We start from the raw sequence: 12629 nt of genomic DNA, 5'->3' as shown, positions 1-12629 counted from the left end.
GAGTGGGGCCTACGCCTTGGAAGGGAGACCTCCGGGTGGATTCAGAACACAGAATGTTCGAGTCTCCCACACGTCCTCTCTGACATCTCCCTGAGCTCAGCCAAGACCCACCTGAAGACCTGGGAGAGACAGCTGAGGTGGCTTTCTTGAAAGGGGCTGCTTATTCTCAGGACCTACTCCCACCACGTTTTCCTGCCTTTACACACCCATGAGTATGGTCTGATGAGCACATCCCAGGAGTTTCAAGTCTGCTGTGGGAGCACAGAGAGGTGACAGCGTAACCCCAGGGGCAGGTGCAGCCTGCGGATTCCAGGGAGAAAGAATATAAACCAGCTGGGGCGGCTTTTGCTGAAATGGGGACTCATACCAGCAACTGCTTGTATTATAAACGCTGGCTTGAGTAGCTACAAGTGGTGCAAACGGTTCGGTCTTAGCTGAAACCTGGATTCACTGTGGCCAGCTGTCGGTAAGGCCAAGATGGTAGATTTTTCCTGAGTCAACGCGGGAGAAGGAATTTCTGAAGGAGATGGGAACGTTGCGGTAGGTTTTTCCACGAACATCCATCACCACTGTATATCCCAAGAGGGCCTGAAAAGGATTCCCCTCCTTAAAGCAACAGGAAACCCAAAGACACCATCTTTAATTCATAGACTCTATTCTAAGTCAGGCCTGACTTCTGCAAGTGTGACCTAAGGAGTGGCTGGTGTTTGTCATCCAGCCGAAGGTGACAGCAGGAGACGATTCGGAGCAGGAACTGGCAACCAAAATATTCACGTACAGGTTTAAAATACTTTGGTATTTTATCTGGAGTATGTGCGTGCATGTGTGTGCCCTGTTCCATCATTGCTCCAATGTCCCGTTGTCACCTGACATGTACCTGCTAAAATCACAAAAAGAGAATGTATCTACTAGATAAGTGGTTAAGAGGGCGCCCGGGGGGCTCAGTGGGTTAAAGCCTCTGCCTTCGGCTCAGGTCATGATCTTAGGGACCTGGAATTGAGCCCTGCATCGGGCTCTCTGCTCAGTGGGGAGCCTGCCTCCCCCTCTCCCTCTGCCTGCCTCTCTGCCTACTTGGGCTCTCTCTCTCTCAAATAAACAAACAAAATCTTTAACAAATAAAACTAAAAAAAGAGGTGTGGTTACAATATTAGGTTCATTGAGTCGTCCTAGCAGCGTGAACTGGGAGAGTAACGTGAAACCTCTGTTGTTCATTTTTGTCACCTACAAAAGGATCGTGAGACTACTCAGTACTCAGGGCTGACATGAGGACAAGTAAGTCACTAAACAAAGTACCTAGAGCAGAATGGGGCCCACGGGGGAGATTCTGCATGCATTAGCGAGCTCTCCTGCTCTTCTGCTGTTAATGGGGTTTGCTAACACTGGTGAGTGTGGCACAGATGTGGGTCATTATTACCATCGCCCCGTGAGACGTAGCACCGCAAGATCAAAGCACATTCAGCAATCATTCTCTAACTCAAGTGAAATCTGTAATAGTGTGATACTATTTATGCCTAGTCACAAATGCAAATATTTGGGTACGTCCCTGGAACTGACCTCTGGCTAGACCTCCGCATTGTGAACGTCAATCCCCGTACTTTGAGTTCCTGGCAGGACACTGGGGAGGGGCGGAACTCCACAAAGGGATCCTCCAACAAGGAAACACGGTGAGGTTGGCTTCCTCCTCCCCAAAGTGTGCCCTAGACTAGCACCCCTCAAGCTTCCCTGTGTCTGTGAACCCCTTGGGGCTTTTTGTTAAAATGCAGGCTCAGAACTGGCTCGGGTCATGACCCCAGAATCCTGGAGTGGAGTCTGGCATCGGGCTCCCTGCACACCGGGGAGCCTCCTTCTCCCTCTGCCTGCCGCTCCCCTGCTTGTGCTCACTCTCTCTCTCTGACAAATAAAATCCTAAAAAAAAAAAAAAAAAAAAAATGCAGGCTCAGAATCCGCAGGGGCAGACCTGGGATGCCTGGGATGGACCTGGGATCCCGCATTTTAAGCAAACTCCGAGGCAATGCCTATTCTGCAGGTCCCAGAGCTGGAGGAGGGAGAAGGTCGGAGACTCTGTTGGTGGGAGCTCTGTCTGGGACGGCCTTCTGGCTTTCAGGCAGGGCGGACTGACCACAGACGGTCCTCTTCCTTCAACAAATTCCCAAATGAAAAAGCTCCTTTTCTGCCTTCTAGGCACTTACCTCACACCCAGACCTTCTTGTTCACACAAATACCCACAGGCTTCACGATTTCTCACAAGCTCTGGATTTTTCTTTCCGCCAAAGGTCCCCCGGTCACGTCCCTGGACACACTGCTGTCCACAACTTGGTCAGAGTGTCGCAGTGGGTCCCAGCCTCGGGGTCCTACCCTGTGGTTTCTGATTCTACTGCCTGTGCTGTTTGTTTCAAACACGCCCCCAGGTGTGTTTCGAAGTGCACCAGGTTTGGAACCCTCTGCTTTTGGCTAGAAAGCTCCAACCCCTGCCACCTCATGCCCGCAGCCCATGGGCAAGCATCTCCCCTCACGTGGGAAAGAAGGCGGCCATCCCGCTCGCTGAACAGCTGACCCGGTCCCAGAGCCTCCCAGGCAGGGCACGCACGTGGGTGACGCGAGCGTTCCTCTGAGTTAAGCTGGTACTTTCAGTCTTCTGGGAGGTCGTGAGTGACAACACAGAGGTCCTGATCATGACGAGTCAGCAAAGAACATGCCTGTAAGGAACAGGAAGGTGGCTGCCAGCAGGGACGTTGCTAACCGTCCCGTGTGACTCCTGTCCCAGTTCATTCTTGGCGGTTCAGTGGCTTGTCGCAAAACCACCCAGGGGTGCCTGGGTGGCTCCGTGGGTTAAGCCTCTGCTTTTGGCTCAGGTCATGATCTCAGGGTCCTGGGATCGAGCCCCGCATCGGGCTTTCTGCTCAGCGGGGAGCCTGCTTCCCCCTCTCTCTCTGCCTGCTTCTCTGCCTGCTTTTGATCTCTGTCTGTCAAATAAATAAATAAAATCTTAAAAAAAAAAAAAAACACCCAGAAGTGAATCTTGCCAACCACAGAAATAAGCAAGTTCACACACAGTGGCCCCCAGATAAATCCTTTTAAAATCGACCTAAACGGGAGTCCAGTTCACTGTTGGGACAGAGCTGGGCCTGAAAACAAGCCGCAAACCTGTTCCAAGACAGGAAGTCATCTCAAAACCCCACAACTGCCGGAATTCCATGAGACTCTGCACCCTGGAGGGGCAGAAAGGAACTTGAGGAGGAAGAGGCAGGGTCTGCTTTTGTTCCAAAGTGGGACTTGTGCTGGGTAAGCGCGGGAGCCCTGAGGGGAGCTGGTGCTGGGAGAGGGCGGCATGACCACCTGCCAGTGGGGCCCTCGCAGAGGCCACAAGCTGCTGAGAAGGTCTCCCAGTTCAACCGTTTCAGGAAACTATGTGCAAAGCTGGCAAGACTCATTCCAGAAGGCCACCGTGGGGCGGTCGGGGACACTCTTCAAAGCTGGAGAGCCGTCGCAAAGAGCCATTGGGTCTTGAAGACCCCAAGGCCATATTCCCTGGGGGAAGAAGGCAGCTCGAGGGGCCCCGGGGCTGCTGAGGGAAACACAGAGGAGAGGGGACATGGCAGAGCCCACAGTCCTTTGCAAGCCACCTTTCTCACTGCTTCTCTGGCAGAGGTCAGCCTCGCAGATAGTTGTACCGTGACTGTCTTACCATTATGCCAAGGATGGCATGAAACTAGGACCTAGATTCATCAGAGCAAAGTTGATTCCCCATGAGCCTGACAGAGAGGGCTGCGGGCTTCCAGGTTCTGGGCTGGAGGGGAGATCCCTGCAAAAGGCACTAGGAAAGGGGCATCCCGGCCCCTGCCTTGGTGCTAGGACCAAAGTCACCGCAGCTGCAGAGGCTGGAAAGGGGAAAAGAAGCACGAGGACGGGGGGCGGGTGTGCAGCCGAGTTAAAGTCACAAGAAAGAACGTTGGCCGTCAAAGAGGAAGCAGTGGGCGTTGGGCAAAAACTCTAGTTTTCTGTTTATTGAACTGTGAGCACATCTGCCCATATGGCTGGCGTGCATGCGTGTGTACATGTGCACGCACACACACGCATACACACATGCACACACAGTTCCAGCACTTATGCCAAACTGGCCAGAGGTCAACAGAGCGACCCCAGACCCTACAGCCTGCCTTCCCTCGTGTCCTCCGGAAAACAGACTGGAACTGTCTGGCTCCTGCAGGCTCCGTGTCCCGGAAATCCCACCGCGCTCCCTCATCCAAGGGGCTACTATTACACGGCCAGCCCGCAAGGCTTCCCACTCTCAAGGAACCGCCTAATGAAAGCCTCATGTGTCAACTTCGTGTGCACAGACATGCCTGGGCTCTTCCAGATGACCTCACCGTCGGGCAAACCGGCAAGGACCCCAGAAAGAGCAGGTCGGTGTGTGGGCCAGACCTGCTCCTAATCACACACAGCAGGGGGAGCAGAGGCCCTGCCCCCCCCGCCCCCGCCCTCCAGACACCAGGCTCTGGGGGCCCGGAGGCTCCATCAGCCCACAGCTAAGAATCCAAGCTCCAGACCAAACACCCCATTTCTTGGCAGTATCCCCACCAAAATTTCTGCCATTCCACACGTTTCACACCAAAGAACGATTCATTCAGTATGGCTGGATGTGTGCGGAGAACCCCCAGTTACAGAAGCTAGAAAGGAAGGATATAATTAGGACCTTTTTTTTTTTTTAAGAAGCTCAAAAAGCCCATTAAGCAAAAGACACAGAGACACGGTCCGTCCACATCCGAGCGCAGAGTCCTGAAAATCCCACTTAGTAGCTCCAGTCACGGAACTCTTAAAGACACACATTTCAGCCTCAGAATGGGCATCTGTCCCTGAGCTCTTGTCGCTCTAGGGCGATCAGTAAACCAGCAGCGCAATTCTTCCGACGTACATCACAGCTCTGTGTTCATGTGCTCCATATTAAACCTTTTGTAGGACTCAAGAACACATTTTAAAAATTATAATAAATCAGTCTTTTGTAGGCAACAACAACCAAAAAACCCAGAAGAAGCTACATTTCAAAAGGAATGTGCTTTTACCTGATGGCATCACTGTCACTGTAAAGCAGCTGATGACCTCAGCTTTTTTTTTTTTTTTTTTAAGCTGAGCTTTTGTTAAGGGAATGAATAGAAGTCCCCTACAAGAGAATTGCTGAGTCCTTTTAAGGTCTGGTATGTTCTGCCTTTGGCTTGGGTAGTGAGGATGGCAGGTTGTAAATCAATGGGTAGAACTTTGGAAGCTCTTGAACAAAACCCCCTCCCCCATGGAGCTCTGCTCGGGTCCTGATGGGTCCCGTGCACATCGGGGACACACGAGATGCCCCTGGGCCTCCGAGACCTCATGGACTCAGGGGGATTTGCAACACGTAAAAACTCCCTGCGAGCTGAGCTCCACTGAGGGAATCCACAGAGACACACCATGGACTTGGAGGGAGACACTTCAATTTCAGAGGAGTCACACCCGCAGCTGGGCGGGCCCCTTTCTATTAAAGGTTGCTAACTCCATTCGACAAGGTTTTCTTACTGGAGTTGTGGGCAGAGAACCAAAAGCACAGAGTCCTCGTTCCATAAACGGGAGTTTAGATTACGACTTCTATTATTTTAAGGAGGAAACTTTTTCTGGAAATGTATCTCCAAAATGATGATGGGGGTCTGCGGAGAACAGATTTGCTCTCTGATGTGTGCTCCGCCGCAGCTTTTCGGAACTATCTAAAAGCAAGCCGCTAAACGTGAAGCAAGGTCACATCAGGCCTGCAGAGACACAGTGAGTCACAGTCACTCCGAGTTGTAAGGACAGGCCGGGACTGCTCGTGACACTGAACACCCCTGATGAAACACACCTTTCCCGGACCAGAAAATTAACGTCCACGGCTGCACTTGGAGGCTAGCATGGGACAGCACGCACCACGTGGTCACCCTGATTAGCATCCTTCCAGCAACTCCGGCAAGACAACACCAGAGAGCTGGCTCCTCTAGTCAGCCGCCCGGCCAAGCAAACATCTCCCAACCACAGTCTTTCTGTCCAAGGGACTTCCTGACCCCATACTCTGCGTCCTGCTTTTTCCTTGTGTAATCTGTGCTCTACCTGAGAGACCCAGTGCCCACGACTCTGGACCTCTTAGGCCTGGGATCAAGCTGCTTTTCAGAGCAGGAGAGAGTGTGTTAGAAAAACAAAAAACAACAACAAAGTAAGAAAGCTTTTTCTTGGACCTCCAGCCAAGGTCAAATCTAAATGTCGGGAAGGTCACAACTGGTTTGGGACAGGCTTGGTGTTTTGCAACAGGGAAGAACCTTAAAGATATCCTGGGTCCCTTTTTAGAGCTTTTAAAATACAGCGAAACCTTTTTCCCCAGTGAAGTTGTATATAGAAACCCAGCAAGTAAAACGGAGAGAAAATAAGCTGTTTTTACATGCACACAATGGCATATGATTTGGCCCTAAAAAAATGACGTACAAATAAATACATGCTATAAAATGGATAAACTTGCAAACATTATCTTAAGTCCAAGCAGCCCGTCACAAAGGACTCCTGTCGCAGGATTCCGTTTATATGGCATGTCCAGAGAGGAGACAGAAAGTAGATTCGTGGTTGCCTAGGGCTGGGGAAAACGGGGATGAGAGGTGGCAGCTAAGAGGCAGAGTTTCTTTTTGGGGTGGTGACACTGTTCTATAATTGATTAGGGCGTTGGTTTCCCAAATCAAGTGAAGACGCTAAAAGCCACTGAGTCACCCCGAGTCAACAGGGGAGTGTCACATCACGTGCATTCCATCCCCAGGCAGCTGTGTGCGAGAGGGGGAGGGGAGCTGGAAGGATCCCTGGTGGCCTTCACCGGCCAGGCCGCCTCCACTGTAAACCAAGACATGAACCCAAGCCTGTTGACCGCAAGGGCAAGGCCCTTTAACGCCAAGGCCCCGCTGAGGAGCCGGGGCTCATCTAGGGGACACGCCGCACTCCCGCGCTCCCGGGCTCACCGTCCATGTCCAGGCGCTGCATGATGATGGCCAGCTCCACCTCGCTTGGCATGTACCCCAGTGAGCGCATGGCCATGCCCAGCTCCTGCTTGGAGATGAAGCCGTTCCCATCGCGGTCCAGAACCCGAAAGGCCTCTCGGATCTCTGCAAAGAGAAAGCAAAGAAAGTCGGACGGTCACACGGCATGGTCCACTGCCCTGAAGTCATTGGCGGTCCTCTACCAACGCGCCCAATGCTTCCTTACAGACACAAGTACGGCAGAGCCCTTTAATCGGACAGAAGAGCGGCCAAAGAGGGACCAAGGAAAGAAAGGGGAGAAGGGGGAAGGGAAGGGAAGGGGAGGGAAGGGAAGGGGAGGGAAGGGAAGGGAAGGAAGAGGAGGGGAAAGTAGAAAAGTAAACCAGCCCTGGGCATCCCTAAAGCACCACAATTTGACGGCGGTCACGGTGGAGACCCGTGCTCGCTGAGGACCCTTCCTGGGCAGGAGTGAGCACGTTAGGTTTCGGCTGTGAGGACAGGGCTGCTCCGTAACCTGGGCGCTTCGTTTACAGGAAAGGAGGATGAGATTCCCCTCCGCAACCCCGTAGGAGGACGGGAGTTATGAGCTTGCTGCTTTTATTTTGTCCTCTAATTTACAGCAATTTCATGGCTATAAACAACCTCAGATCGATCAAGCGTCATAAAAGTCCAAAAGGCCTCTTTAATCACATTTTCTCCCGCTGGCAGAGGACTCCGCTATCAATAAGGCCATTCCCACTCGGCAGGTGATCGCCCTCCTCTGACCCCAACCCAAGCTGTCCTGCCTTCCGCCAGGACCCCTCCCCCCAAGCCCCCCCCCCCCCCCCCCCCCCCCCCACCCCGGCCTGCTGGTTCTGGGTTGGCTGAGCGTTTCCGAACCCATCACACGAGGCATGGCGTGGGGAATTCGAGGTCAGAGTCTGAAGGTGACAGGTGTCTGAGCACTGGACCCAGCTTGCTCTAACTTCATTGGTGAACCTGGTGTGGGCAGGTATGGCCGCCGCAAACATTCGTCCCATGTTCAACAAGGATCGGCGTCCGCACCTGAGGCACACGAAGCGAGTATCCCAGAGAATCAACCAGCCTTCTGGTCTTCCCCTACAGCCCAGTGGGGCAGGAGAGACCCACGCAGAAATGGACAGGCTCTCCTGAAACCAACCCAAGACTCGGGCCCTCACCCATTTCCCTGCTGCTTCTCGAAATAGCCCCCAATACTCCCAGTTAACACCTGGAAACAAGCTTTGGTCCCTTCCCATTTGCACGAATTTCCTGGGATCGCTGTCACAAATCCCTACAAATGTTGTGGCTCACACAGCAGAAATTCCTCTCGCGATCTGGAAGCAGAAGTACGAAATCAGGACCACGAGCACAGTGGGGACAGGGCTGTGCTCTCCTAAGGCAAGAACCTGTCCCTTGCCTCTTCCAGCTTTGGGTGGCAGCTGGCACGCCTTGGCGCATGGCCAGGTCACCCCAGTCTCTGCCTTTGTGGCCACGTCTCCTTTTTCTCCTCTGCCTGTGACCCTCCTCTGCCCTCCACTTCTGAGGACACTTGTGGTGGAACTTAGGACCGACCCAGATAACCCAGAATAAGCTCCCTCAACCTAACATCTGCAAAAGCCTTTTTTTTCCCCCAAGGAAATACTTGCAGGTTCCAAGGTTGAGGACCTGATACCTCTAGGGCCCGATCTTCAGACGGCCGCACTATCCCATCCAGGATTGCCCCTGAAATACCCTGCCTTCCTCTTTAGGGGCCCAAATCCTGTCGGACCTTCAAGGCTGAGTCAGGGACCATAGGTTCTACAGGAATGTCTTTGCCCACTAGGGCCAACATTCTCTCCCTTTCTGCTCCTGTCATTCCTTTCTCATGACACCAGCCCATCTTGTCTGAAGTTTCAATGTTGGTGCAGACGTCACGGCTTCTCTTCGTCCGCTGCCTTCTTCTTCGTAGGAGGAGACGCAGACAGCTGTTGAACGGGTCACGTCCTCCGTAAGCAAGGACGGTGCATCAGCAGCAAATCCACCATCGACACCGATTCTGCACGCGGGGCGCTTTCTGAGAACCGGTGTGGGCTCCGCCAGCAGAAGACCAGCCTGTGAGCCGCGACCCTAGGCTCCCGGCCAGGCACATTAGCTCATTAGGGCCGCGGCCAAACCCTGAGGCCTCGGATTGTTCATGTGTAAAATGAGCTGGGTTGGCGCGAGGATCCCTAAGGTCCTTCCAGACATTTTCTGGGGATCTACGGACATTGTTAGCGTGTTTAAGAGAAGAACAGGAAGCCTGTGTTCTCCTTCATACCCTATTAATCTACTGTGCAAACACCCCTCTTTTTTCCGTTGAGGATAAAGGAAAAATTTCAGTCTGGTCCTAATTCTGATTCAAGGGGGCTGTCTGTACTTTTAGGCTTTTCTCACCAATGAAACGTGCCCAAGACTCCCTCGGGCAGCCATATGTTTTCCTACCAAGTCCCAGGTGGCCCGGAAAGAGCTCAGAGCCACTGCCCAGCATGAGGTCACAGCACACAACACACAAGGACAGCGGGGCAGAGACCACGGCCTCACCTGGCCTGAGCCCAGGGGCCCACGGCAGGGGGGTGCAGAAGCAGGGTCTCGCGGGGGGGGGGGGGGTGTCAGCCCACAGGGAGGTCAGTCTGGCCCCGCCCAGCAATCAGAGCAGGCTTCTCCCTGAGCCTCCGCTGCCCCATCTGAAAATGGGTAGGGTTGGATCTCCTTCTAGCCTCTCTAAAACGGCTCTACTTCAGAGCTGGCAGCGGTAAAAAATTTCAGATAACAACAGGGGCCCAGCCTGGAGTCAAAGAGGAGGCCAGGGTCCTAGCCGGCCACCTGGACGGCCGGCTGCACACTGAGCTCGGGCCCATTGTCCTCCTTTCCCAAGGCGCATCTCCACTCGCCATCCCTCCAACTCAGTCCTGAGCTCCCTGGCTGTTATGATCGCTCCAACAGGGCGACCCCCTTCTGCTGACAGGGTGACAGTGTCTGGCCTCCTTCCTGTGGTCCCCTTGCATGTGCCCTAGATCTCACAAATGAGTGAACCTATATCCTTACACTGGACACCCCGGAAAGGCCCCATCAAGGATGTGTGTGAACTTGGCCTGGAAATAAAGGCCTTGATAGGTTTGCCTCCTGCCCCCCTCTCACTGCTCCGCTACTTGTAGTCACCTCACCCTGGGGCTGCTGGAGTCGGACAGAGGCCACCCCAGAACCACTACAGGAAGTAGGCAGGCCAGCCCTGCTCCGGCCCTGCTCCAGCCCAGCCCAGCCCAGTGCAAACCAGCTCAGAGTTCTGTTTTCTGTGCAGCCCCCCGACCCCAGGTAAGTCAGACAAAGCTGCACTTCTCTGTCTACCCAGAATTTCTGCTCCTGGCTCCCAGGTAGAGAGTGTGGTGTGTGTGTGTGTGTGTGTGTGTGTGTGTGTGCGCGCGCGCGTGCGCATGCTAGAGGCAGAAAAATCTCCCTAACTTCATTTTCTTTCAAAATAACGAGGGGGGGGGTGTTGAAACTAGAAATCCATAATGCAGGCCTCTAGAGATTAAATCTTTCCAAGGCAGGGAAAGCCCAGGCAAACGAGAAGCTTATTAGAAGGAAATGGGTCTTGCAGCCGGAGACATGTGATGTGTGCCTCGTTTTATTTTATTTTTAATAGCAGAACAGGGTGTGAGAAATACGCTCATAAAACCGGCAGAGAGAGGGAAGCAGGCCGGATCCCCTGGCCTATGGCTACAGGCAGCCTGCCGGCAACATGGAGGGGCCCTGGCCACGCTCCACATCCTTGGGGAGTGGGGACCACAGGTCAGGCTTCAGGAACACCCCCGTGATGCGGTGTGCTTTTTGCTGGAATGTACCCCCTCCCTGGGCTACAGCCCCCGGTTCTCCCACATCACATAAACAGGCTGTGCTTTTGGTCCCTGAGTCCGTCTCATGCCCCTGTCAGCGGCATGGCAATTCGCCTACCAGCAAGAGGCCTTTGCAGGTACAGAAGGAGCCCGGGTGACGGTGACAAGGGCCTGGCCAACTGTCATTTTGTGAGTCGGAGAGGAAGCATCCTAAGACACAGCCCCTGGCCAAAGGAATCCGGTCTCTGCGAACGGAATCTCCCAGAATCGAAGTCTGCATTCCTGCCGGGGTCTGTGCCTTGCCTCCCCGGTGTTCTGGAGCCCAGCAAAGCCGGACTAGAAATCAACCCACTTCAGAGCCCAAGGGATTCACTTCTCACTACACCAGCAGGTCAGAGCCATCACCGGTACCACCAGCAACCCAACACCGTGGCCCCTAAGAACCAGGCTTCAGTTCCATGGTGCTCCCTAGGGACACGGGCAATTCAACGGCAGAGGCACGGCCACCACACAGAACAGACTCGTCAGGCAGGCCGCCCCAGTGACGTTTGCCTCAGATGAAAACCAGTCACCAGACACCAGCCAGAGTCAATATTCGTTGGCCAAGGCTCTGGCCTCCAAGAATCAGCTGAAATTCACGGCACTAATTTGCAAACCCCAATCGATAAGGAAGAGCAACGGGTTTCCTATCCCAACCCCTGCCAGATGCAGGATCTATCCAGTCTCCACCGCAGTGTATGGTCTGGGCGAGGCTGCTCTTTGCTGATCCGAACAGTCTCCCGAGATCTCGGGACACTGGCCGCTGCCGTGGCCGGGCTACTCTTGGCTAGCGGTGGTGGTCATCGTGCGGCGTCTCAAGAAGAGAAGGGACGTCTGCTCCTGCCTTGCCGAGGCCTCTCGTCACAGGCAGTGGTACAAGCCGTGTAACGGTCCCTGGAGTCATAACCTTCCGAGACGCCCACCTTGCCTGCCACACAGGCACCGTCACCTGCTGGCTCCGCGCAGTGAATGACTGGACCCTGGCAGCTGACACCCAACCGTTAGCTGGAAGGACGGACTCTGCGGAGACCCAGCTCACGGAAAGGTGCACCTCCAACTACATCCGGACTTCATTTCTCTCTCCCCTCTGCCTGACGAGTAGCATGATTCCCCTCTCACTCGTAGTATGTTATTTCTTCACTGGGTGATTAGGAGACATTATCCTGTATGCTACTGGCTTATGAAATATTATTATTACGAATTATAATTCCCACAGGGAACCTGATTAAATAAGTGATTGGCAAAGGTGATCTCAGCCTCTGAGCATAATTTGAGAATTATAGTCAATGCAACAAAGACAGCTTTTCAGCAGGGACGTGGCATGAGCAAGGAGGCAGAAGGGATGCGCTCTTGGGGTCCAGGTCCTTGCAGGCAAGGACCGCTGTTGAGAGGCACCTGCAAAAGGATATAGCTGGTGGGACGCCTGGGTGGCTCAGTTGGTTAAGCGTCTGCCTTTGGCTCAGGTCTTGATCCCAGGGTCCCTGGATCGAGCCCCATATCAGGCTCCCTGCCCAGCAGGGAGTCTGTTCTCCCTGCCCCTCCCCCTGCTCTTGTTCTCTCTCTCCCAAAAATGAATAATTTTTTTTTAAAAGGACATGGCTGGTAAGAGTCACCATCCCTCCCAGACAGCATCACTGCCTTTGTGATCTGAGGCTAGAATCTGGGGTTGAGCAGGACTCCTGGACGTTCCTTGGCCTCAGACTTGCCCTGAGTCACTGGTAGCCCTAGG

General features: G+C 53.7%; 1 protein-coding gene across 3 annotated transcripts in view; it reads right to left on the bottom strand.

The window, feature by feature from the left end:
• The window catches only part of CALN1 (calneuron 1), a 488233-nt gene that overhangs the window by 231070 nt on the left and 244534 nt on the right, over positions 1-12629 (bottom strand). For all 3 annotated transcript variants that reach the window (XM_032872377.1, XM_032872376.1, XM_032872375.1), the window contains one exon: positions 6993-7136. In XM_032872377.1, coding sequence (XP_032728268.1) covers positions 6993-7136 — 144 coding nt within the window. The remainder of the gene's footprint in view (positions 1-6992; positions 7137-12629) is intronic.

Source organism: Lontra canadensis, unplaced genomic scaffold (genome assembly GCF_010015895.1).
Source record: "Lontra canadensis isolate GAN:19392208 unplaced genomic scaffold, GSC_riverotter_1.0 scaffold45, whole genome shotgun sequence".
Classification (NCBI taxonomy): Eukaryota; Metazoa; Chordata; class Mammalia; order Carnivora; family Mustelidae; genus Lontra; species Lontra canadensis.
Note: the sequence above shows the minus strand (reverse complement) of the source record. Positions and strands in the feature narration are given on the sequence as shown.